Source organism: Cibotium barometz, chromosome 19, assembly GCF_041138505.1.
Source record: "Cibotium barometz isolate CiBa-2024 chromosome 19, ASM4113850v1, whole genome shotgun sequence".
Classification (NCBI taxonomy): Eukaryota; Viridiplantae; Streptophyta; class Polypodiopsida; order Cyatheales; family Cibotiaceae; genus Cibotium; species Cibotium barometz.
This window is the reverse complement of record NC_141064.1, coordinates 48,683,277-48,705,904: the sequence shown is the minus strand read 5'-3', so window position 1 is coordinate 48,705,904 and position 22,628 is coordinate 48,683,277. Positions and strand designations below refer to the sequence as shown.

Genomic DNA, 22,628 nt, shown 5'->3' with positions numbered 1-22,628 from the left:
ATGCGCACGACCAAATGTCGAATCCCGGATGAATCCACACCCTCGGGATCCAAGACAAAATGAGCCAACTCCCAAAGTCGGCCTAGCACATCTGTAACCTCCAAATCGCTCATGTGATGTGAAAACTCAACTGCCTGAGTCTTCAACGTGCTGAGAGCGAGCTCTAGAGTCCACTCCCGGTCACAAGGTCCACATAGAGGGAACGAGAAGGCCACTGCTGAGTCTAGTGCCTCCTCCCCGCGGGCCGGAGGTATCACTACATGCACTCGGATGGGTGCTGGCTCATGGGGGCCCTCTGCTCCAAAAAGCCGTGTGAAGGTATAATCAAACGCCGCCGAGCGCTGTCGAATGCCGAGGCGACTCAGCCGACTACGAATAGAAGAAATCCGTGAGGCCCTAATCGGCATAGGTCTCCTCTGTGATGCTCGAGCGAGGTCAGTGCTCAGCGCCCTCCGGACTGCAGGTGAGCGCCAGGGAGCTGCCAGGACCTCCCGGGAAGGCGAGGCGGGCGGAGGGGGAGGAGGGGGAGGCGAGGGAGGAGGAGAGGGAGCCGCTGCCGAGACCGGAGCGGGGGCGGGAGGAGGCGATGGTGGAAGCGAGGCGGTGGGAGGGGATGGGTGTGGAGGAGGTGAAGGAGGGGGAGCTGGCATCTCCTGGTCCTCGGTCGCTGCAGGGGTCTCCTCCTGAAGGGGAGCAAATCTGTTCCTCACGGGAACCCAGTGAGGCTGAGACTGTGGCTGCTGCTGCAGCGGTACCTGGGCGTGCTGCGGTGGCTGTCTCCCTCGACGGCGCCCCTGTCCAGGCTGCCACTCCGAGGTCTCTGTGGCCTGAGCAGGTGTCCCTGAGGCAGCCTGCCGAGCCGAATCTGTGGGCGGGCCATCCGTGGCCTGCTGCTGTGGTGAGGGCCGAGGTCTCCTGCGAGGGCAGGCCTTGGCCAAATGACCGACCTGCCTGCAAATGAAGCACTGGTTCGGGAGCCCCGAGAACTCCACTCTCTGATCTATCCACCCCCCCCCTATCCTAGGTAGCTGAATGACCTTAGGAAGGGAGGAGATGTCAGATACTAACACTCTGACCGAAGGTAGCCCAGCTGCTCTGGCCACCACTGAAGCTGCTGAGGGGCCCGTCTCAAGAACCGAGCCCACCAGTGCTCCGAGCCTGGAGAGGAGCGGAAGATACTCCCGGCGGAGACCAGGGAAACAAACTGTAATGTGGAAGAGGCGCTCTCCCTGCTCCGCCGCAGCTGGGTCAAATCCATGCTGCCAAGGCCTGAAGAAAGCCCGAGCACCCCTGATATCCAGAGGACTCATGGCAATGACCTTGGCAACGCTCTGGGCGGCCTCGAACTCGATCTGATAATGTCCCCGGCCCAAGAGCTGTACATCAAGGATCTTGCCCACATCTGCAAGAAGGCGAGCCTGAAGTAGATCCCTGATCTCCCCTCTGCTGGGGCGAGTGCCGACTATACGGCAGATGGTGGAGTGAGCCTGAAGGCGTTCCACCTCTGCGGTGAGGCTCGCTTCCTCTTCCGGCGAAAGAGAAAGCCTGATGGGGAGGACCTCGGAGGCGGGCGAGGGGGCTGCGGAAGAGTCCCTCTGAGACGAGGCGGGAGGAGTCTCCATCAGAGTCTGAAGCTCAAGCGAAGGCGAGGCGAAAGCGGAAAACCTGCAAGAAGCGGGCTGCACACCAAGAGGCGGAAGGATGGAAGACGAAGAGGGAAAAAACACAAAAACCCCCAAGGGGTGAGAAGCAGGGAAGGGGGGGGCGGCGAAAAGAGGAAAGGCCCAGAGGGGGGGGGCGGCGACAACGCGAGGAGGAGGAGGGAGGCGGGGCGCTGCTGATAGGAGGCGGCGAGAGCAGGCGGAAAGGCGGGGGGGCGACCAGGCGGCAGCGGGGGGGGGGATGGCAACAGGCGACAGCGGGGGGGGGGAAGGCGAACAGGCGGCAGCGGGGGGGAACAGGCGGCAGCGGGGGGGTGAGGCGAACAGGCGGCAGCGGGGGGAGAGTGGCGAAATGGCGAAGAGGGGGGGCAGCGGCGAGGAAGGAGGGGGGGCGGCGCAGCAGCGAAGAAGGAGAGGGGGGGCGCAGCGGCGAGCAGAGGGAAGCAAGCGGGGGGCGGAAAGCAAACAGGCGCGAGGAGGGGGGGGGGGAGCGACGGTGCGCAGAGCAGGGTGAGGCGGGGAGCTTCAGCGAGCGAAACCACTTGCTGATTGAGAGTCAACTTGCTACCACCCAAACGGAGATTAGATGCTACTTGTTAGCATTAGTCCAACCTCATCAATATTAGTGGTCTAGATATGCCTTTTGGGGACATAACATGGCGTTTCAATTTCCATTGGCAATGCTCCCTTTTTTTTAATGGTGTTTTCTTGGGTGTGAATACTGCAGGAAATGGAGCTTGCCCGCTCGTTGCGGGAGAATAAAGTCAATATAAAAATGTGTCAGGTATGCATGATCACATGGAGACCATGAGTGCATAAGAATGTTGCCTTGATTTTTTGATGATTGGTTTCTTCTTTCAGTATTCTTTTGATCTACTTTTACAATACCTGCATAATACGGATTCCTCATTGATGCTTGGGATTGTTAACGAGCGCATCAATCTACAAGGTATTGGTCTTGGGCTAATTTACTTAATTTTGCTGATTGTATGTGGCACACTCAGTGTTTTGAAAAGATTTGCCTTTTAAACTCCAGTTTCTTCGGGGCAGCCAACTTCCTGGTCTGAAGAGGATATGGGCTCCCTGCTTGGGAAACCTCAAGAAGCTGTCAATGAAGTAAATACAAAGGAGATAAGATGGGGGGTAAGCTATTTTCCGTTAAGTCAACTCCTCTTTTTGTGAAAAAAATTCGTGATCACTGATCATGTTAATTAAGCTATGCAAAGAGATTTGTTTCCTTTTTTGAGAAAGAATATCTGCTAGTTTATGCAAAGAGATTTATTTCCTTTTTTAAGAAAGAATATCCGCGAGTTTATAGCAGGACCAGTCTAGACGGGGCTCGAAAAGAACGCGATATGTGATGGGCTCTGGTAGCTCTTTGGGGCGCTGCCATACCCTGCCATTTTTGAGTGTGAAAAAGATGGAAGTTCATGCAGACTCAAGATGACTTCCTTTGGACTTGTAAGGATTGTGCCTAGTGCCATTTAGTGCACTACAAGAAAGCTATTGTGCTCTCTTCACCAAATTGGAGACTTGAATCAGCCGCTCTTTCCAAAAGACGCGAGGTTGATCGAAACTTTTTCTGGATGTGCTTCTCACCAAGCTGCTCTTCTTAGTAATATAGGCCCAGCTGGTCTTCTTAGTAATGGACTTGTCTAGAAAGATCATCACGACGAATAATCAAGGTATGCTGTTTGCGAAAGTGAACATTGGAAAAGTTTGGATAGAGGCAAAAAAATATTATGCCCTTTATGAAGAAAGGGCATAAACCAACTAGTATATGAAAAAATCTAGTTGGTTATGCCCTTCATGACGAAAGGATATGTAGGGAACCCCAGGCAAGAGGGGTTAAGCTGGTGCACTATAAATCACTGCTGGTCTTATAAACCTCAAAAGACCCCAAGGGTCTATGAGACCAAAGAGTTATACAATAGCTCCATGAGATTTGATCCATGGGAAAAACCTGAAAGACTTAAAAAGAAATATCTATGAACATGTGTCATGTACAATGGGGTGGGAGGAATGCACACCTCATCTAATAATAGTATCATCCTCCTCCCTAACTGAGCGCAGAGGTATGCTGATGTTCACCTCCTGTGGTCCATGTTGCCCGAGATTGTTGTGGATTTGCAACTGATAGGTGGAAGGTTGGTATCTCTGTGGGTGGGTTTGTGGCTCTCAGAAGTGATTGGGACCCTCAGTGGATCACCACAGCCGAGCTGGTAGCACTGATGGATGGAGATGTATGGAGAGGCCCTTGGTTTCTATGATTTCCCGGATGATTAGGGCCAAGGCCTCCATACCACATGATATTATCCGTGCAGAGATGGCTGCGCCCCCATTGGTAGTAGAGGCACTCACTCGATCAGTCTCCTTTATACATAGCACTTGGGTTCTCCCTAGAGACAGATATGCTCGCGTAGCCCTGGAGTCTTCACGACAGTTGGCATCACAGGGAGACGGATCATGTTGGTATGCACAGATGATAGCTTGGTTCCAATGCATGGCTTTAGTATGGACAGGCTACCTCCATTTCAGTACTCCCTGGATGCACCCTCCCTCTCTCTCACATGGGCAGAGATTACTAGACTTATCAGGCAGGACTTGACTCAGCTGGACACTAGGAGGACATGGATACAGCCGACACACGAGCTTGGTACGAAGATGGCTTTCTATAGAGATCATCTTCTCCAGCTCACGGAGGATGGGTTTGTGATTAGACCCAGCTACATGGATACTCATCTTTCTCATGGGGTACGGTGTGCTATTGGTCAGATGCGCACATCCTCACACCAGCTAGAGATTGAGACTGACAGATTCAGAGGAGTACCAGCTGAGGCCAGGATTTGTCAGTTGTGCTAGATGGAGCCAGAGACAGAGTTACATTACATATGTCACTGTCGAGTATATTATGAGATACGAGGCCATTTTCACTGCCTGTACAGAGAGGGTTTCAGACCACTTTCCAGAGTCATGAGATACCAGGATCAGAGATGCCTCGGATTATACTTGCTGGAGCTACGTAGACATAGAGAGAGTCTCTTGAGAGGGAGGGGATCAGAGAGGGAGAGACCTACAGAGGCAGATCACAGACTTGTTTCGACTAGAGATTGAGCAGTTAGGTCAGCAGGCATTGCAGCTAGCCCCAAAGTATAGCGGCACCAGAGGTACAATGATTGATCGGGCTATAGAGCTGGGGCGGTCCAGGCGCCCCAAGATGAGAGGCCCATCTCGACACCGGCGGAGACTACAACAGAGGATCAAGACCATACTAGCATGGCATGGGAGACGTCCAGTCAGAGTACTCACCATGGAGGACATTGAGGATATCGGCCATCGACCAATGAGAGACATCTTTGGATAGTGATGTATATGATGCTTACCTTTGTTGCTGGAGTTTTCCTTCCCAGATGTTATCCATTAGGAGCTCCTAGTACCTTACTTTTCCTCATAGTTGTTGTTTCAGTTTTTGTTAGTTGTTTAATTGTTTTAGCTTTTCTTACACAGACATTGTATCAGATCCACCAATTGTTGTAACCTTTTTGGTCTCATAGGTCATTTTGGCCTTTTGAAGACGTTAATATATCATTTCATTTCATTTAATTTCTCTCTCTCTCTCTCTCTCTCTCTCTCTCTCTCTCTCTCTCTCTCTCTCTCTCTCTCTCTCGTGATTTCGTGGGTGCATACGGCCAAACGGTTTCACGCTCTGGCTAGTCGATGGCATGTGATATCCCTTTGTCCATGTGGGGCTGACTCATCTCTTGCTGAGGTAGCCTATATAAGTCTGCAATGGAGGTCTGAAAAGCATCTTGCTGGATTTGATCTTGGGCATTGTTTGCAGCATGGTGTAGGTACATACCCAAGCATTGTACTGCATAACCATGAGAGGGGGCCGAATCCATTTTGAAAAAAATAGTGGAATCTCTTGCGAATCTCATATTAGGATGGGCATCTACAATGCTCCTCTATCTCCACCTCCTCGGTTGTGCATACCTGTGCCTCCCGAGGGATGCTCTCTGCCCTGCCAGACACGACCGATAGATGGTGTGATGAACCTCTGAGCTGGCCAATGGCAATCTACATGGCATGTGACATGTGCTAGTGAAGCTATCCAAGGCTCATAATGAAGTCATTGGACACTTGCAGGGGAGGGAGAAAGAAAGAAATAAAGAAAGTTATATTAATGTCTACAAAAGGCCAAAATGACCTATGAGACCAAAAGTGGAGAGAGAGAGAGAGAGAGTTGTATTAACGTCTTCAAAAGGCCAAAATGACCTATGAGACCAAAAGGTTACATCATATCCATGAGGTACATCATCCTGGGGACAAAATAGTAATAAAGAAAGATAACAAAAATCTAGAACTATAAAATCTGATCTAGGTACATGAGCAGAGAGCTCTCATATCAGCCTAATACATCTCTCATGGGCCGTTGTGTGCTCAAGGTGGTAAAACTGAGCTGGCGTGAGGAGAGAGAGAGCAAAATGACCTATGGAAGACCCCAAGGGCCTATGAGACCAAAAGTAATGCAATGGTACCATGGATATATTGGGCCATGGAAAATTGAAAGAAAAACTAAAACGAAAACATCTGACAGTACATGTGATCAACAGGTGATCGTGTGTAGAGTGAGATATGCTGTGATTGAAAGAGTGCATAGAGCGGACAAATAAGCACTAGAGTGTGCTGAACAGAGAGTGCAAGAGAGAGAGAGATATGGAGAAACTATGCTGAATATACTGAAGCAATACAGTCCCAAGCAAGAGACAAAAGTAGTCTCATAAGTGAGGGAGCAAAAGATAGACAAGGCAAGATACAAAACTGAGAGGCCAACCCACCTATTTATAGGTGGGAAGAGCTAGCCGACTGGACATCTGAAGCTGGCCGACTGGGAAAAAGGCATCTAGGTTGGGAAAAATTCCAAAAAAATATATAAAATAAGGGTGGCCAGCCCACAATCAAGGGCCATGCAAAAGGGACCAAAAGGACACTAGGCATGGGCAGAAACTGGGGATGAATGTACTAACACCCCCTCTCAGCACCAGATGCTGAACAAACTCCGAGAAGCCGAAAAAGAAGTCCTCTGTCAAAGACAAGAATGCAGCAACAAACAGGTACTAGGAAAGCTCCACAAGCAATCTCCACAGCAACTTAGCTACAAAAGCAACAGAACAAGCTGCCAGGTACACTACTCCTCTAGAAGAAAACAACCATGTAGGCTGTGTTGTGCTGCTCCAAATATCGGTGCCAAACCCAAATGTAAACATAGTGCTACAGAAATCCCTAGAAGCCTGTAGCTCCAAGAAGATAATACCCTCAAAAGAAATAGAGTCCATTTGCTCCAACTCTGTACCAAGAGTAGCCCAATGTTGTACAATAGCACCCTCCTTGAAGGTCGGCATCGCCAGATGTAAGAACTCAACTGCCCCCTCTAAAAACTGATGTTGGGACTCCACAGGCCCAACCAAATCCAAATTCCAATCCTTCAATCCCTGGAAGTACCACTGTGCCCCAGGCACGGTCACGGACACACCTGACCATAATCCAGAATCCTCACACGGAGTAAGGGAAAGAGGAACATTCACAGTAGTGGCAACTGAAGTAGTAGTAGCCTCCTCGATAGCATCACACAGCGTAGAAGCATGCTCCTCCATAGAAGGCAATGGGACCAGCAACACATCCTGGTCACTGGTTGACGAAGAAAGAGTCGAAGGCGAAGCAATAGGAGACAAATCCCGCCTAGAAGCTGTGAGGAAAGATAGCCCGCTATCTTTCTCAAAAGCATTACCAGAGATATCATCCTGGCAAGGAGAAGTATGCACAGAAACTGAAGGCAAGGCAACATGAGAAACAAACTCCTCAGATGCCGTGAGCAAAACTAGCCCACTATCCTTTGCTGCAAGAACATCTCCAAAAGAAGTATCCATAAGATCACTGGCTGCATAGCACCTAGAAGCAGAAACCATCTGCCGATCACTGGCATCACCATACAGGTCACAAAGCAACTGCCACACAGAGAAAGTAGAACCATCATTAGGAGCATAGATGAAGTGTCGAAGAACCGAATCCTGACAATTCAGGAGGAGAAGGCCATAGATCTGTCCGTCAGTCTTCCTCCACTGACACACATCCTCCGCAGAGGCAAGGTCCGGCAAGCACCGATTCTTGTACGGGAGAAACTCCATCAAACCATACTCCCTGAGAATAGAAGTAACCTGCAACTTCCATGACTGAAAGTTACCACCATCCAACTTGTCTACCTCATCTAGGAAATAACAAGAAAGTGGTACGGGAGCCAAATCTGAAGCTGTCATCATTGATCCAACCAATAGGACCAAACCTCATAAGATAAAAAACTGTCCAAATCAAAAAACGCTGATGTAGGTCCCTTCCTCCCACCAAAACGCAGCCCTAAGAGGCTGGACAGCACCCGAAAATCCTCCTGTAGCAAAAAACGCAGAAGCTTCTGTCGACTGTACCTCCAACCTTGAGGCCACCAGAAGAGGGAAGCAAAAAATGCATATTTGATATAGAGAGGAAAGGCAGCCACACAGGGCCTGGGAATATGCTGTAAGAGGGTGCAAGAGGGAAAGGCATCAACAAGGACTGTAGCTTGGGCTCTCCTCAAGAAAAAAACGCACAATCTCAGAAGAAGAAGTGTCCACCACATGTACCAAGGCTGCCACCAAAGCCCGAACCACCACAATACCCCCTTTGCAAAAAGGAATGTCCACCGGAGAGGAAAACGCAGCCAAAGAGGGGATGTTGTCTTGAAAAAACAGGCCGCCTAGATCCAAACTCCAAGTAGAAGTGAAACGCTGATGAAAATATTACCTTCTGGCTGTAAGCGATGAAGCCAAACTGAAGGGAAAACAATCAGCAGAAGCTGTCCACAAAACGCAGCAAGTAGAAGGCTGCAAATCTGAGAAAAACGCAGAGGTTTAGGGGCTGTAAATAGGGCTGAATCTGGGGCAGCAGATGGAATCGTTGAACTGGGAGCAATGATACCATGAAAGAGTGCACAGAGCGGAAGCAAATAAGCACTAGTGTGCGCTGAATAGAGAGTCCGAGAGAGAGAGAGAGAGAGAGAGAGAGAGAGAGAGAGAGAGAGAGAGAGAGAGAGAGAGAGAGAGATGGAGCAACTATGCTGAATATATTGAAGCAATACAGTCCCAAGCAAGAGACAGAAGTAGTCTCATAAGTGAGGGAGCAAAAGATAGACAAGGCAAGATACAAAACTGAGAGGCCAGCATACCTATTTATAGGAGGGGAGAGCTGGCCGACTGGAACTGCAAAAGCTGGCCGATTGGGAAAAAGGCATCCAGACTAGGAAAAATCCCAGAAAAATATATAAAATAAGGGTGGCCAGCCCACAATCAAGGGCCATGCAAAAGGGACCAAAAGGACACCAGACATGGGCAGAAACTGGGAATGAATGTGCTAACAGTGATCAGCTAATGACGATACCCGCCTCGGCTAGAACCGATCTGATGGTGGAGTGAATGTCAGGCCTCTGTGATGGGAGCGTGTCATGTTGGCAGAAAACCTCACAAATTTGTCTGTGTGGTGGAGGGTCCTGATGCTCTGGGTTAGGGACGTCTGGCTCGCAGAATGGATTGAGCTTTCTAGCTAAGAACTCCTCTGGGGTGTGGAGCTGGAGCATTGGTACGGTTGGTGGGCTTTGATGTCGTAGTAGATGAAGTGTTGTGGGCAGTGGATTCCGATGTGGATGTGTGTACCACAAAGAAATCTGTGATGGCTCTCTGTGAGGTGTCTTGTCAGAGCTAGGGCTGTCTCTCAGCATGCCTGCCTCAACACTACATCCCTGTGTCGTCTGAGCTCCATCAAGTACATGCCCAAGCACCTCTGATCTTCAAACTGTATCACCCATGTGAGTGGTCCGAATCCCTCTCGGAAGAGGCAATGGAATCTCCCCTGTATCTCATAGTAAGTCGGGAAACTGAACATGTAATGGGCCTCATGCTCTACTACTCCTGTGATGCATATTGTGCATGTCCTCTCCTCATGTGGGATATGCCTAGCTTTGCCAGTCTCTACTTTGAGGCGGTGGGAGGATACCTTGAGGTGGCCGATCGTGATACGCATAGCATGTGACATGCGTATCTGTATGTACCTCGGGATCTCAAAGAATCCATCCTCGGAGAGTCTCAAGAAGTGATCTCTGTAGAACTCTCACTTCTTACCAATCTCTGACGGAGACACCCATGTTTGGTGTATGTGTAGCCTGAGTAGATCTAACCGGATGATCCGGTTGATCTCCTGTCTTGAGAGATCAAGGTAGGGGGAATCTAGGCTATACTGAAACGGGGGGGGGGGGGGGGGGGGGGGGGGGGGGGGGGGGGGGGGGGGGGGAAGATGGTCCATCTGTATGCCATGTGCATCAAACCACTCGACTACCTCAGAGTACCATGCATGTGTCGGTGATGGTGGTGGCCGTGTCGCTGAGGAGGAGGGAAGTCCAGCTCGTCTCAATCGCTCCCTCTCCCTCTCGTAGTATAATTGCATAGAGGACTCTAGTGCTAGTTAGGTCGATCCAGCACAGACAGGCTGAAGGTCTGAGGTCGTGCCAATATCGCTTGTATCCTCTGGTAATGTCTTGGCTGGGGCTGTGGCCCAGCGGGTCGTGGACGCTGTGCTCTACATAGCTCTCCAGCTCTGTCCAAGGTGACTCCTCGAGGTGGTTGTGTGGGCCCAGTTGACTCGTGGTCAACGGTGCGCGGGGTCACTGCCGCTTTGAAGAAGTCGGTAAGGGTGTGCTGGCGTGTGTCTCGGACATGTCCCCCCTGTCTGGAGCGTAGGATTCGGGCTTGGTGTCTCCGCAGCTCGAGGAGAAAAAGCCCAAGGCAACGCTGGTCTGAGTAGTCCATCACTTTGGACAATGGCCCAAATCCATCTCGGAAGAGGCAATGAAAGCGCCCCCGGATCTCGTAGTACACTGGGCATCGACGTATGTAGTGCTTCTTAGTCTCTAGCTCTAGTTGACAGAGCTGGCAAACCCGATCCTCAGGGGCAAGGGAGACGGCTCCATATCGACCGGTCTCTATCCTCAGCTCATGTGGAGACGTGCGGATCTGGCCAATAGCACATCTGGAGGTGAATGTCCATGTACCTCCCACCCACCCCACAGTAGTTAACCAGAGCCCTGTATGTGATTTATCTCCACATTATAGAGTACTTTGTACTTTTTTTTATATTTTGTATCCATTTGATTTCCATTGAGACATGATGACAATGTACACAGGTTTTGTCTCATAGGCCGTTTTTTGGCCTTTAGAAGACGCAAAAAAAATCTTTCTTTCTTTCTTTCTCGGTAGAAAGCCATCTTCGTCCTTAGTGGCTCGGCTGGTGTGATCCATGTGCGTGCTATGTGTAGCTGAATGATATCCATCCTGATGATCTTGTTGAGCTCACTCCGCCTCAAGTCCAGGAAGGGGGAGTCCAGGCTGTACTGTAAAGGCGGAAGGCGGTCGAGTTGTCTGGACAACTCTAGTGCGAGTCTAGAATATCTGTGCTTGGAGAGGCTCCATGGCCTATGTATGAAAGTGACCGTCTGGAAGAGGGCCTCGGCTATGGTCATTGGGGCTCCCATCTCTGCCTGGACTATCTCATGTGGTACTGATGATTTACTCCTGATCATGCGGGAGATCATCATCACTAGTGGTCTCTCCATTTGCTCACACCCATCATAAAACTCCCCTCCACTCGAGGTTGGTTGCTCTGCTGTAGATCCACTCCTCTGCCTGTGATAGAGACTCTAAAGTTGCCTGCCAGTTGGACAATGCATGATGTTTTCCATGTTTCTTGGCTAAAACCATATGTTGGTCCAGAAGTGTTTGATGTTTCAGATGAACAGCAGCTAGACGTGGTAGACGAGGCAAAAGTTATTGAGCCTGAGCAGATCCTTCTTCATCGATGGAAGCATGGTTCCGATCGACCGATTCGTCCGTTCTATACGAAATTCCGAGATCGAGGCACCCACGAAGCCGTATGGCTCGACGAGGAGTTCTTCCAGGAGTACCCCCAGTTATTGGCGGACTACTTGGAAGCCATGAACCTGCCGCCAAGCTAATCAGGAGGGAATGTCACATGCACTCTGCACTCAGTGCACGGTGACAAGATGGCTCATCATCAGAAGTGCAACAGTTGTACAGATTTAGAACCCAATAGGATGATAATTGTCGTGCGCCGTGACCCCATTGTACATCCTCAGTCCAGGATAAGGAGGCACGAGCTACGTAGGTCATTCCTCAGCCTTAGTGGGTCAGTCAGTCAGTCTAGTCCCTTAACCCACTTGGAGAGAATCATTCATGCATGTAGAGTCAGTAGAAGCCTTAGGGTTTGCATCAGAAAGCACTCTGCATCCTGCATAATATGCATTCATATGCTTGTGCATCATTTAGAACATCCCCAAAGCCTTAGGGAATTTACTGGGATTTATCTGGTATTTTTTCCATATTTATTAGTATTTATTTATCATTATTTGCATTATTGGGCATTTATAAATATTAACTTTATTAAATGACCAATCTCCAGTTAGAATAAATAGGCTTGCCTAGAGCCTCTTTTCTCATTCAGTCTTCATTGTGCTAAGAGCTCTCCTCCTCCTTGCTTTCAGCCCAAGACTAATCCAGCCCTAGAGCCCATAAGCTTTCTTCTCCAGCCCCTTGAGAACCCTTCAGCCAGCCCTAGGCGCCTGCCTTCAGCATCATTCAGCCCTGAATTCAGCACACAGTTCAGGCCCAGATTCAGCCCACAGTTCAGCACAGTTCCACGCCAGCAATCAGCAGCTTCTCTGCGTTTTTGGTGCAGCCATACAGCAGTCTGCGTTTCTGTTCCAGCCGTACAGCAGCAGCCTACAAGCCTCTGTTTGCTCATGCGTTTCAGTCCACAGCAGCCCTACAGGTCTGCGTTTCAGTTCCTCAGCATCCCTACACTTCAGCGTTTCTGTCCACAGCAATTTCCAGCCCTGAAGGTTCAGTCTACAGCAGTTTCCAGCCCTGAATCTGTTGTTTGCATCAGTGTCCAGCCTTCTATGCATCATCCACACATGCAGCAGTCATCTGGTGAAGGTAACCTAGCATTCATATGTGTTTTCAGCATTCTAACATAGTGTAGAACAGTCCACCTTCTTCTTCTTTGAGCCTCAGGTGTGCAGCCCTTCCTCATGCCCTTGGGAAGAGTGCATAGGCTCGAGATCAAGTCATTGAGGTGTTTCTACAGCAGTGTACGGATCAGCCGCTCTCCGATCCTCCGAGATCTTGCGTTTGGCTTATCTACAGTCCACAATCATTCTCTCTAAAGAAATGAAGCAAATACTATCTCGTTATCGGGATAGGGGGCCCTTCAGTGGGTAATTCGGGACCCAATCTGGTGTACAGTTCTCATATCTCTCTCTCATCTATTTAAAGTTTGAAGTATTAAAGTGGATTGCTAAACTCACGAAACTCAGGATACAAAATACGGTGTGAGCATTTGTGTGACAGGATCTTCCAATACAAAGACTTATATCACAGCACAGATGACAGCTTGGTTCCAACTGCATGGCTTTAATATGGACAGGCTACCTCCATTTCAGTACTCCCTGGATGCACCCTCCCTCTCTCTCACACGGGCAGAGATTACCAGACTTATCAGGGAGGACTTGGCTCAGCTCGACACTAGGACGACATGGATACAACCGATACACGAGCTTGGTACGAAGATGGCTTTCTATAGAGATCATCTTCTCCAGCTCACGGAGGATGGGTTTGTGATTAGACCCAGCTACATGGATACTCATCTTTCTTATGGGGTACGGTGTGCTATTGGTCAGATGCGCACATCCTCACACCAGCTAGAGATTGAGATTGGCAGATTCAGAGGAGTACCAGCTGAGGCCAGGATTTGTCAGCTGTCCAGTATATTATGAGATACGAGGCCGTTTTCACTACCTGTTTAGAGAGGGTTTCGGACCACTTTCTAGAGTCATGAGATACCAGGATCAGAGATGCCTCAGATTATACTTGCTGGAGCTGCTTAGACATAGAGAGGGTCTCTTGAGAGGGAGGGGATCAGAGAGGGAGAGACACCTACAGAGGCACATTACAGACTTCTTTCAACCAGAGATTGAGCAGTCAGGCCAGCAGGCATTGCAGCTAGCCCCAAAGTATAGGCCCACCAGAGGTACACTGACTGATCGGGCTATAGAGCTGGGGCGGTCCAGGCGCCCCAAGATGAGAGGCCATCTCGACACCGGCGGAGACTACAATAGAGGATCAGGACCATACTAGCACGGCATGGGAGACGTCCAGTCAGAGTACTCACCATGGAGGACATTGAGGATATCCGCCATCGACCGATGAGAGACATCTTTGGATAGTGATGTGTATGATGCTTACCTTTGTTGCTGGAGTTTTCCTCCCAGATGTTATCCATTAGGAGCTCCTAGTACCGTACTTTTCCTCATAGTTGTTTCAGTTTCAGTTAGTTGTTTAGTTGTTTTTAGCTTTTCTTACACAGACATTGTATCAGATCCACCAATTGTTGTAACCTTTTTGGTCTCATAGGTCATTTTGGCCTTCTGAAGACGTTAATATATCATTTCATTTCATTTCTCTCTCTCATATGGCGTGACCCTCAACCCCACTGCCGATCGCGCCTCGCGTAGGTGGCCATCTTCTCTCTCTTCGCGCTGCCCACTTTGCTCCACACTGCTCTTCGCCATCTTCTCTCTTTTCGCCCTGCCCCACTTCGCTTCACCCTTCTCTTCGCGCTACCCACTTCGCTCCATCTGCTCTTTACTCTTTCCTACCTCTGTGCGCTAGGCGGGATGGAAGGAGAAGGATAGCCAGTTGGAGGATGCCAATGTCAAAATACGCAGCGGAAATGATAACCAAACTTGAGACCACCACGAGCAAGTAGAGTGCAAGAAATAGACAGCACAAGAAAGACAGAGAGATAGGCGTGTAAACTCTTCTCTATACACAAGATCCCGAGAAAACCTGAATGAATACAAAGTGGGGATCATGGGGCCTATTTATATGGCCCCATGGATGCAGTCGGCCACCGCATGAAGTGCCACCAGCCCTCCACGACTGGGCAAAGCCAGTCGGCCGGCAGAAAAATACCACGTGGCACGACCTCCTCTGATCAAGTCGGCCAGTCTTCAGGAACACATAAGTGCAGTCGGCCAGCATCAGAGGCTCCTGCCAACATGTGGCATCCACCCACACCAAGGAAAAATGGGGAAAAATGGGGAAAAAATACGGGGAGTGAGGAAAAATGATAAAACACCTATACAGGGCGGGCACACCCACAACAGAGACCCTGGTGTCTGATTAAGACAAGAGATGACTTCTAACAGCCAAGGGCATTTGTGGGCGTATGGGAATGGCCAAACCTCTATTATTGTCGGTGCATGGAGAGTAGGGAAAGACATTGCCAAGGAGCGGCCACTTAACCTCAAGTTCACGGACCTAGAGACACGGCAAGGGTTTCTCTCCAAGAGGAGAGCCCTCAAGGGAGACAATCTACCTTGAGGACGATCTTACACCAGCCCAGGTAGCATATCGGAGGGAATGTATGCCGCGGATTCTAGAGGCCCGCCTTGGAGGCCCGCAAGGCGGGTAAGTGGGCGGTTTACAAAGATGGTCGTGTGTTCATCACAGAAAGGTGCCCATGACAAGGTGCAGCCTATGAGACACACCTGAGATTTGTAGTGTGGAACTGCAATGGGGCGATGAGGACAGATGTGTGGGATGTTTGAGGAGACTTTCAGAGGCAGAGACATTGTACTTTATACGGAGACACAACAGGCCCCGGGCACCCGCTTACCAGAGGTCAGAGGCTACAGGTGGGATTCCACTTGCCGCCCTCAGGCAAGGTCATGTGGAGGTACTAGAGGATCTGGAGGGGTTGCTGTCCTTTACAGGGAGGAGCTATAGCATGTCGTGCAAGTCATGAGGAGAGATGAGGCCCGTTTCATGTGGATCCGCATACATACTGATCGGCCACGTGATATTTATGTTGCCATATGCTACTTCGCGCCCAAAGGCTCCACCTACGCCACCCATGCAGAGGGCGAGTCACCATACCTCCCACTTTATGAGGATGTCATGCACTATTCTAACATTGGAGATGTACTGTTGGCAGGTGACTTCAACGCGCGTACGAAACAGCATCAGGTGCCCTTTTTTGAGTGATGAGCCCATGTACAGAGATCTAGCACCAGAGGAGTTGGGGCTTGACAGGACTTCCCAGGACATGGAGGTTCAGATTATGGAGATCATCTGCTGGAGCTAGGAGGAGCACACGGATTGGCCATACTCAATGGCCTCGCTCGATGGCCATGTTCAGGAGCCTTCACATGCTTTTCACATAAGCATGCACACAGCAGGCAGCCGAGAGCGCGCTCCACGACAGATAGACCCGATGCGAGTACAGTGGACTCCATGCTGGGACCATTATCTCTCATACTAGACATACAGTCTTTTACAGTCTCACCTCGCCCCATCGCTGTAGCTGCCGATCATGCATACCTTTCCTTCAGCATTGCATGCCGCTTTGATCCGATGCCACCACCGAGCGGCCCCCAGAGACACCCTTGATACCATTCACCAGAGAGACGGCATCCAGCTGCGCCAACCACTTGTACAGTGCTCTGCAGGACATGGACCCACATGTACCGCTGGAGGACTTCACGACACAGTTCGCCTTGACACTCCAGCTACCATGTACTTCCCTCAAACTCAGCCATTCATTACACCTCCGAGCAAGAATGTCCCGCGGAAAGGCTGGTACGATGATGAATGCCGGGAAACCCGTGCCTTCCTCATCCGAGGGGAAGCACGAGGGCTCTGTACACATCGCCAGGGGCACGTGATCTTTCACCGCCTCGTGTGGAGGAAGAAGCGAGCCTACCTCACAAAGTTGGAGCATGAGTTGTACCATCTTTTCTTGGGACAGGACAGCAAGGAGGCGTGACGAGTTTTCCAGACACCCGGAGCCCAGACACCTATTACATCACCAGAGACATGGCATGCTTATGCTACCTTGGTCTACCAGATACCCGGACAGCCACCTCTCCCCCGACCACCAGAGACCCGACTCACCTCCTCCACCTTCTTCTCCGTCAGCATGATCCACCACGCCATTGACAGGTTGCACAATGGCCGAACCCAGGATCATGATGGATTAGTGGCAGAGCACCTTTCGCATGCGAGGGATGTGCTCGCGCCACTCTTAGCCCACCTATTCAATCGGGCCCTTTGCAACGGTTTCCCTGCCAGTTGGTCAGCAAATACTATAGTACCGATCCTGAAAGCGAGTGATCCTATGGTTCCTTGTAACTATAGGACCATCATGGTTGGCCACATGCTAGCCAAGCTGTATGGATCGGTACTAGAGCATGAGTTCAGCAAATGGGCAGACACATGTCAGCATCGGGCATGGACAGGCGGGGTTCAGGAGGGGATACTCTACCCTGGATCACATCTTCACGCTTCGGGCCATCATCGAGAAGGACAAAGCTCATGGGAGGAGAGTATATTGTTGCTTTGTGGATTTCCGCAAGGCCTTTGACACAGTACCACGAGGGAGGCTGATGCAGAGGCTACAGGACATGGGGGTGCCCGGTGAGATGAGATGGGGAGTCTTAGCATTGTATTAGTCATCACGCATGGACAGGTGGGGTTCAAGAGGGGATACTCTACCCCGGATCACATCTTCACGCTTTGGGCCATCATCGAGAAGGACAAAGCTCATGGGAGGACAGTATATTGTTGCTTTGTGGATTTCCGCAAGGCCTTTGACACAGTACCACGAGGGAGGCTGATGCAAAGGCTACAGGACATGGGGGTGCCCGGTGAGATGAGATGGGGAGTCTTAGCATTGTATAAGTCAATCAGAGGCCGGGTCCGGGCTCCGGGCTCCGGGAGGGATGTCAGAGGAGATCACCAGCACTATTGGGGTGAAGCAGGGTTGCCTGCTATCACCCACTCTTCGGGCTATACATTGATGAGATCTCCGACTACATTGACAGACTAGGAGAACCTGGAGCTGGCTTGGGAGGAGTGTTGATCCCTCTGTTGCTCTATGCCGACGACATTGTACTTATCTCAAATACACCAGAGGGGCTGCAGAGACACCTGGATGCATTACGGACCTTCCGCCAGGATAGGGACCTTACAGTGAACCTTGGGAAGACCAAGGTAATGGTGTTTTAACACCTCTCAGCAGTGGGCCGACCGGTTGCCTGAGTTCGCCTATGGTGGGGAGACAGTACAGAGAGTCGGGAGATATGTCTACCTGAGGGTCACTTTTGCTGGACCGCGCTTTACCACGAGGAGGGCGGCGGAGGACAGATAGACTAGAGGATATGCTGCACCCGGAGCCCTGGAGAGCGAGTGTGCACACATCCAGTTTCATGAGCCTCGCATGAAGCTCTGGTTATTTGACACGTTGGTTGCACCAGCGCTTTTGTACGGCGCTCCCATTAAGACATCACTTAACTTCTTAACTATTGGAAAAGGGCCAAAACTACGGAATGAAAGCTTGGGACAACATTTGCCCACTTGTTTCAATCTCTGCTTCATGATACGCAAATAGACCTAATCCCCTTCCTTGAAGTGGACATCTCGTCTAGATTTATTTGCCTGTCTGCTATATGCTTCCTGAGCTTTGGTCAAGCGGTCCTTGACTGACTCAATGATCTCGGAAAATGCTTCCGTGGTTTTATTAGCCTCTAAAGATGGAGACACCATTCTCGTCAAAAGAGAAGAAAAACGGCGACCAAAGGCTGCTTCATATGGAGTGCGTCCGACACTAGATGAATGCGTGTCGTTCAAGATAGCTTGGACCAACGGAAGATAGTGCTCCCATTTGGACTGCTGGTCATGACAGTATGACTTGAGGACATCAAAGGCCAACTGATTATAAATTTCTGTCTGGCCATCTGTCTGGGGATGGAATGCACTAGACAACTGTAACTTAGTTCCAAAGTTTTCAAATAATGCCCTCCAGAAATGCGAGGTAAACTTGGAATCTCTGTCTGATATTATGGTGCTAGGCAAACCACAAATTGGATACCAATGCTTGAGAAATAGACGGGCTACGTCCTCGGCTGTGGCCGTATGCTTGCATGGGATGAGCATGCAGAACTTACTAAAGCGATCCACAATGGTAAAACATTGAGTGTTACGGGATCCAGTGGATGCTGGTAGAGGCCCTACAAAGTCCATAGATATGTCGATAAAAGGTCCGTCGGGGATAGGCAAAGGTTGAAGTAAACCTGCCTTCTTTGTATGGGGAACCTTGACTTTTTGACAAATCTTATAGGCTTGTACATGTGCATAGACATCACGCCTCATCTTTGGCCAATAAAAGGACCGTTCTAATTTCTCGAGGGTACTGTTGATACCCCTATGTCCGCCAACTAAGGAGTCATGGGCATCGTGGAGAAGAGCGAAACGCTTTTCCCGAGTAACACAGAGACGGTTCTTGTAGAACAACCAACCGTTCTGTACTGAATAGTGGCCGGGCTCAGAAGTGAGGGCCAAACTATACTGAGTACCAAACTCAGGGGAGTCGACATATTGGTCTTTCATACTATCCAAGTCCTTTCCCGTGATTTCGAGAATGGTAGCTTCTTGGACTGCCTAGATGCTGGACTTTCGACTGAGAGCATCTGCTACTGGGTTATGCTTACCAGGGATGTATTCAATCATACCTCCAAACTGTTGGAAGATTTGACTCCACCTGGCGTGTCGATCACTCCACTGGGCACTTGGCATAGTTTGAAGCCACTTAAGTGCTTGGTGGTCTGTTTTCACTATGAAAGCCTGTCCATAAAGAAAAGGCTTCCAATGTTTGAGCGCTGTGATCACACCCAAAAGCTCTTTGTCATATACCGAATAATTCTTTTCGGCGACATCCAACTTTCTGCTATAGTATGCCACTGGTCTATTGTCCTGCTGGAGGACTGCACCTATGGCTACATTGCTGGCATCGGTGATGACCTCAAAAGGTTCGTCCCATGATGCTAACTTTAATACAGGTGCTTTTGAGGCAGCTTTCTGGAGTGCACGGAATGCATCAAGTGCCTTACCTATAACTGAGACTTTCTGCTTGCGAGTCTTCACCCCCTTGAGCAAGTCGGTAAGAGGTGCTGCAAGGTTGGAAAACTGATGGACATGTGCTATAGGCCTGACAAAGACCTACAAATGAACGGATTTCTTGGGCGGTCTTAGGAATGTCCCAATCTAAGATCTCCTGAACCTTTGACTGACGGGTCCAGTCTAATCCCATCGGAACCGATAATGTAGCCCAAATACTGAAATTCCTTAACACCAAAGATAGACTTTTTGGCATTTATGTAGAGCTGATTATCTCGCAAAAGTTGCAAGACTTTCTCCACATCTTTCTCATGCTGCTCCGCAGTGGCTGAGAAGACTAGTATGTCATCAAGGAATATGAAAACACACTTCCCAATGTGGACTGCGAAAATCCTAGACATCATCTTATTGAACGTTGCGGGTGCATTTGTAAGCCCAAAAGGCATGACTACGAACTCGTAGTGACCACGCTCTGTCCTGAAAGGTGTTTTTGGAATGTCAGCTTCCAAAATGCGGACCTAATGGTAACCACTCTTGAGGTCGATCTTAGTGAAAAACTTAGCACCGTCTAAACGCTCCAAAATGTACTCTATCCTGGGCATAGGAAACTTATTCTTGATAGTGAGTTTGTTTAATGCCCTGTAGTCTACACAAAGGCGTGCAGACTTGTCCTTCTTTTGGACAAATAGGATAGGTGCAGCAAATGGGGAGGAAGAAGGCCGAATGAATCCGGCTCGGAGAAGCTCAGATAACTGCTTTTCCAACTCGCCCTCTAAAGTCTTGGAAAGACGATAGGGAAACCTGCTAGGAGGATCTGATCCAGGGACCAAATCAATGTGATGGTCCTCAAGGCGAGAGGGTGGGAGACTGGGTGGGAGATCGTCCCTAAGCATAATGTCCTGGTGTTTGGATAGGAGGTCTGCTAACTGAGGGACTGAAGATGTAAGGGATGCTACTAATGAGGGAGGGACTGTCTGAGCACGAACATAAAGGAGTGCTCCTTCTGCTCCCTTGCGGATAGCTCGTCTGGCCTGGAGATGTGAAATCAATGGGATGGCAAGAATGCTTCTATCCCCCCGAATCATGACAGGCTCAGGAAAACCTTTACAAATAGTAAAAGTGTCCTGCTCCCAATTGGGAATAGGCTCATACTGACGGAACCACTGAATTCCTAAGATCATGTCACACCCTAACACAGGGGAAACGATGAAATCTCGTTGAAATGAGGCCTTCTGAACTTCAAAGGCAATCTGCTGTGCCTTCTTGGAAATGTGGGTGCGAAGACCAGGTGTAAACCCGTCCACATCCAGATGATATGGGACTAAAGTGCAGTTCAATTTATTAGCCAACTGGGGAGAGATGGCGTCTTCAGAACTGCCCATATCGAAAAGGACTACAAACTGTCGGCCCTGGGCAGAGCCATAAGCTCGGATGAGGCTCTTCTGAGCAGCATCGCTCTCACCCTCTTGCTTAGCATCAAATACCACGGATGGCATAGGATGCATGGAAGGTAAAAGTTGAACTGCATTTGAGGTAGTAGGCGGGGCTGGAGGAGCTGGGGAGGCTGTGGCAACTGTGGCAGAAGGAGCTTTGGCAGCTTGTGCCGCTTGCCATTTGTGGCAATCCTTCTTACCATGCCCTATAATATGACAGAAAAAACATATATTTTTTGACTGGTACTTCCTTTGCTCCTCTGGAGGAAGATAACCTCCAGTAATGCCTGCTTTAGCCTTTTCATCAGGGGTTTTCTTAGGTTCTTTATCCTTCTTACCCCCTGAACTGGAGCTATTACTGCTGTTCTTCTTAGCATCTTTAGAAGATGCGTTACCTTTCCTTGTCTGTGCAGCGGATTGCTGCTGCTGGGGTTTGGTACTGGACTGAGATGCCTGCTTGGGCTTGCCCCCGTTAAGCTTCATTTCTTCATTCTGAGCGAGAGTCAGAGCCCGGTCATAAGTACTTGGTTCAAAGTTACGAACTGTGAACCGAATGTTGGAGTCCAATCCACGAATGAATTGCTCCATCTTGGCCTGCTCAGATAACCCTAACTGTTGTGCTAAAGTATTAACCTTACTGGAAAACTGAAGCACTGGGGATCCGTTCTGTCTGAGTCCATAGAACTCGTCTTTCAGACCGGTCATGTACTGGGGCGGGAGAAATCTGGTCTTCAGGTCATGGACAAAGATGTCCCAGTCAAAGGCTGTGACACCTGTGGCCTGGTCTGTATGAATACTAGACCAATGCTGCCACCAAGTGACTGCCTCACCAGTGAGATGGGGAGCCGCTAAGTGGACTTTGTCTTGTGGGTTTGTGATCTTAGCTAATGGAAAATGAGCATTAAACTGATGAATAAATTGATTAACTGAAGAATGATCACAGTTACCATCATACTTACTGAAATTTGGTTGACTGCGAATGATGGTGGTTGATGCTGCTGCGGGCTGCTGGCTGGTGACACCTATGACTGGGGAGACTGAGGAGAGCTGCTGATACCTCAAGTGTATGGCCTCCTTTTCCCGTTGGTGTTCGAGTAACATACGTTCTCGATCAAGCTCACGTTGGTGTTCCCGAGCGGCGAGTTCAGCCTGACGCCGGTCTTCGTCGATCCTGCGTTGGGCTTCCTCATAGTCCCATCTTTCTTCTTTTTCTCTTCTCCTTCGGGCCTCGTCCTCTCTCCTTTGTTGTTCCATCTGAAAGAAGAGGGAGATGTAGTCGGGTGCTGCTGGAGGTGTAGAAGGACGTGCTGTTGCTGCCTCCAAGAGTTGGAGACGCTCCATGACTCTAAGAAGAGCTATGGTATCTGCTGTAGGCGGAAGAACAAGGTCTCCTTCGGGGGAGACGTCTTCCGGCTGATGAGTAC

The 22,628-nt window shown here is 49.7% G+C and overlaps 1 protein-coding gene across 2 annotated transcripts in view; it reads left to right on the top strand.

Moving 5' to 3' along the window:
• Positions 1–22,628, top strand: part of TAF5 (TBP-associated factor 5) — a 139,340-nt gene that overhangs the window by 39,318 nt on the left and 77,394 nt on the right. For both annotated transcript variants that reach the window (XM_086813915.1, XM_086813913.1), the window contains 3 exons: positions 2,389–2,445; positions 2,523–2,610; positions 2,698–2,804. In XM_086813915.1, the coding sequence (XP_086670041.1) occupies positions 2,389–2,445; positions 2,523–2,610; positions 2,698–2,804 (252 nt within the window). The remainder of the gene's footprint in view (positions 1–2,388; positions 2,446–2,522; positions 2,611–2,697; positions 2,805–22,628) is intronic.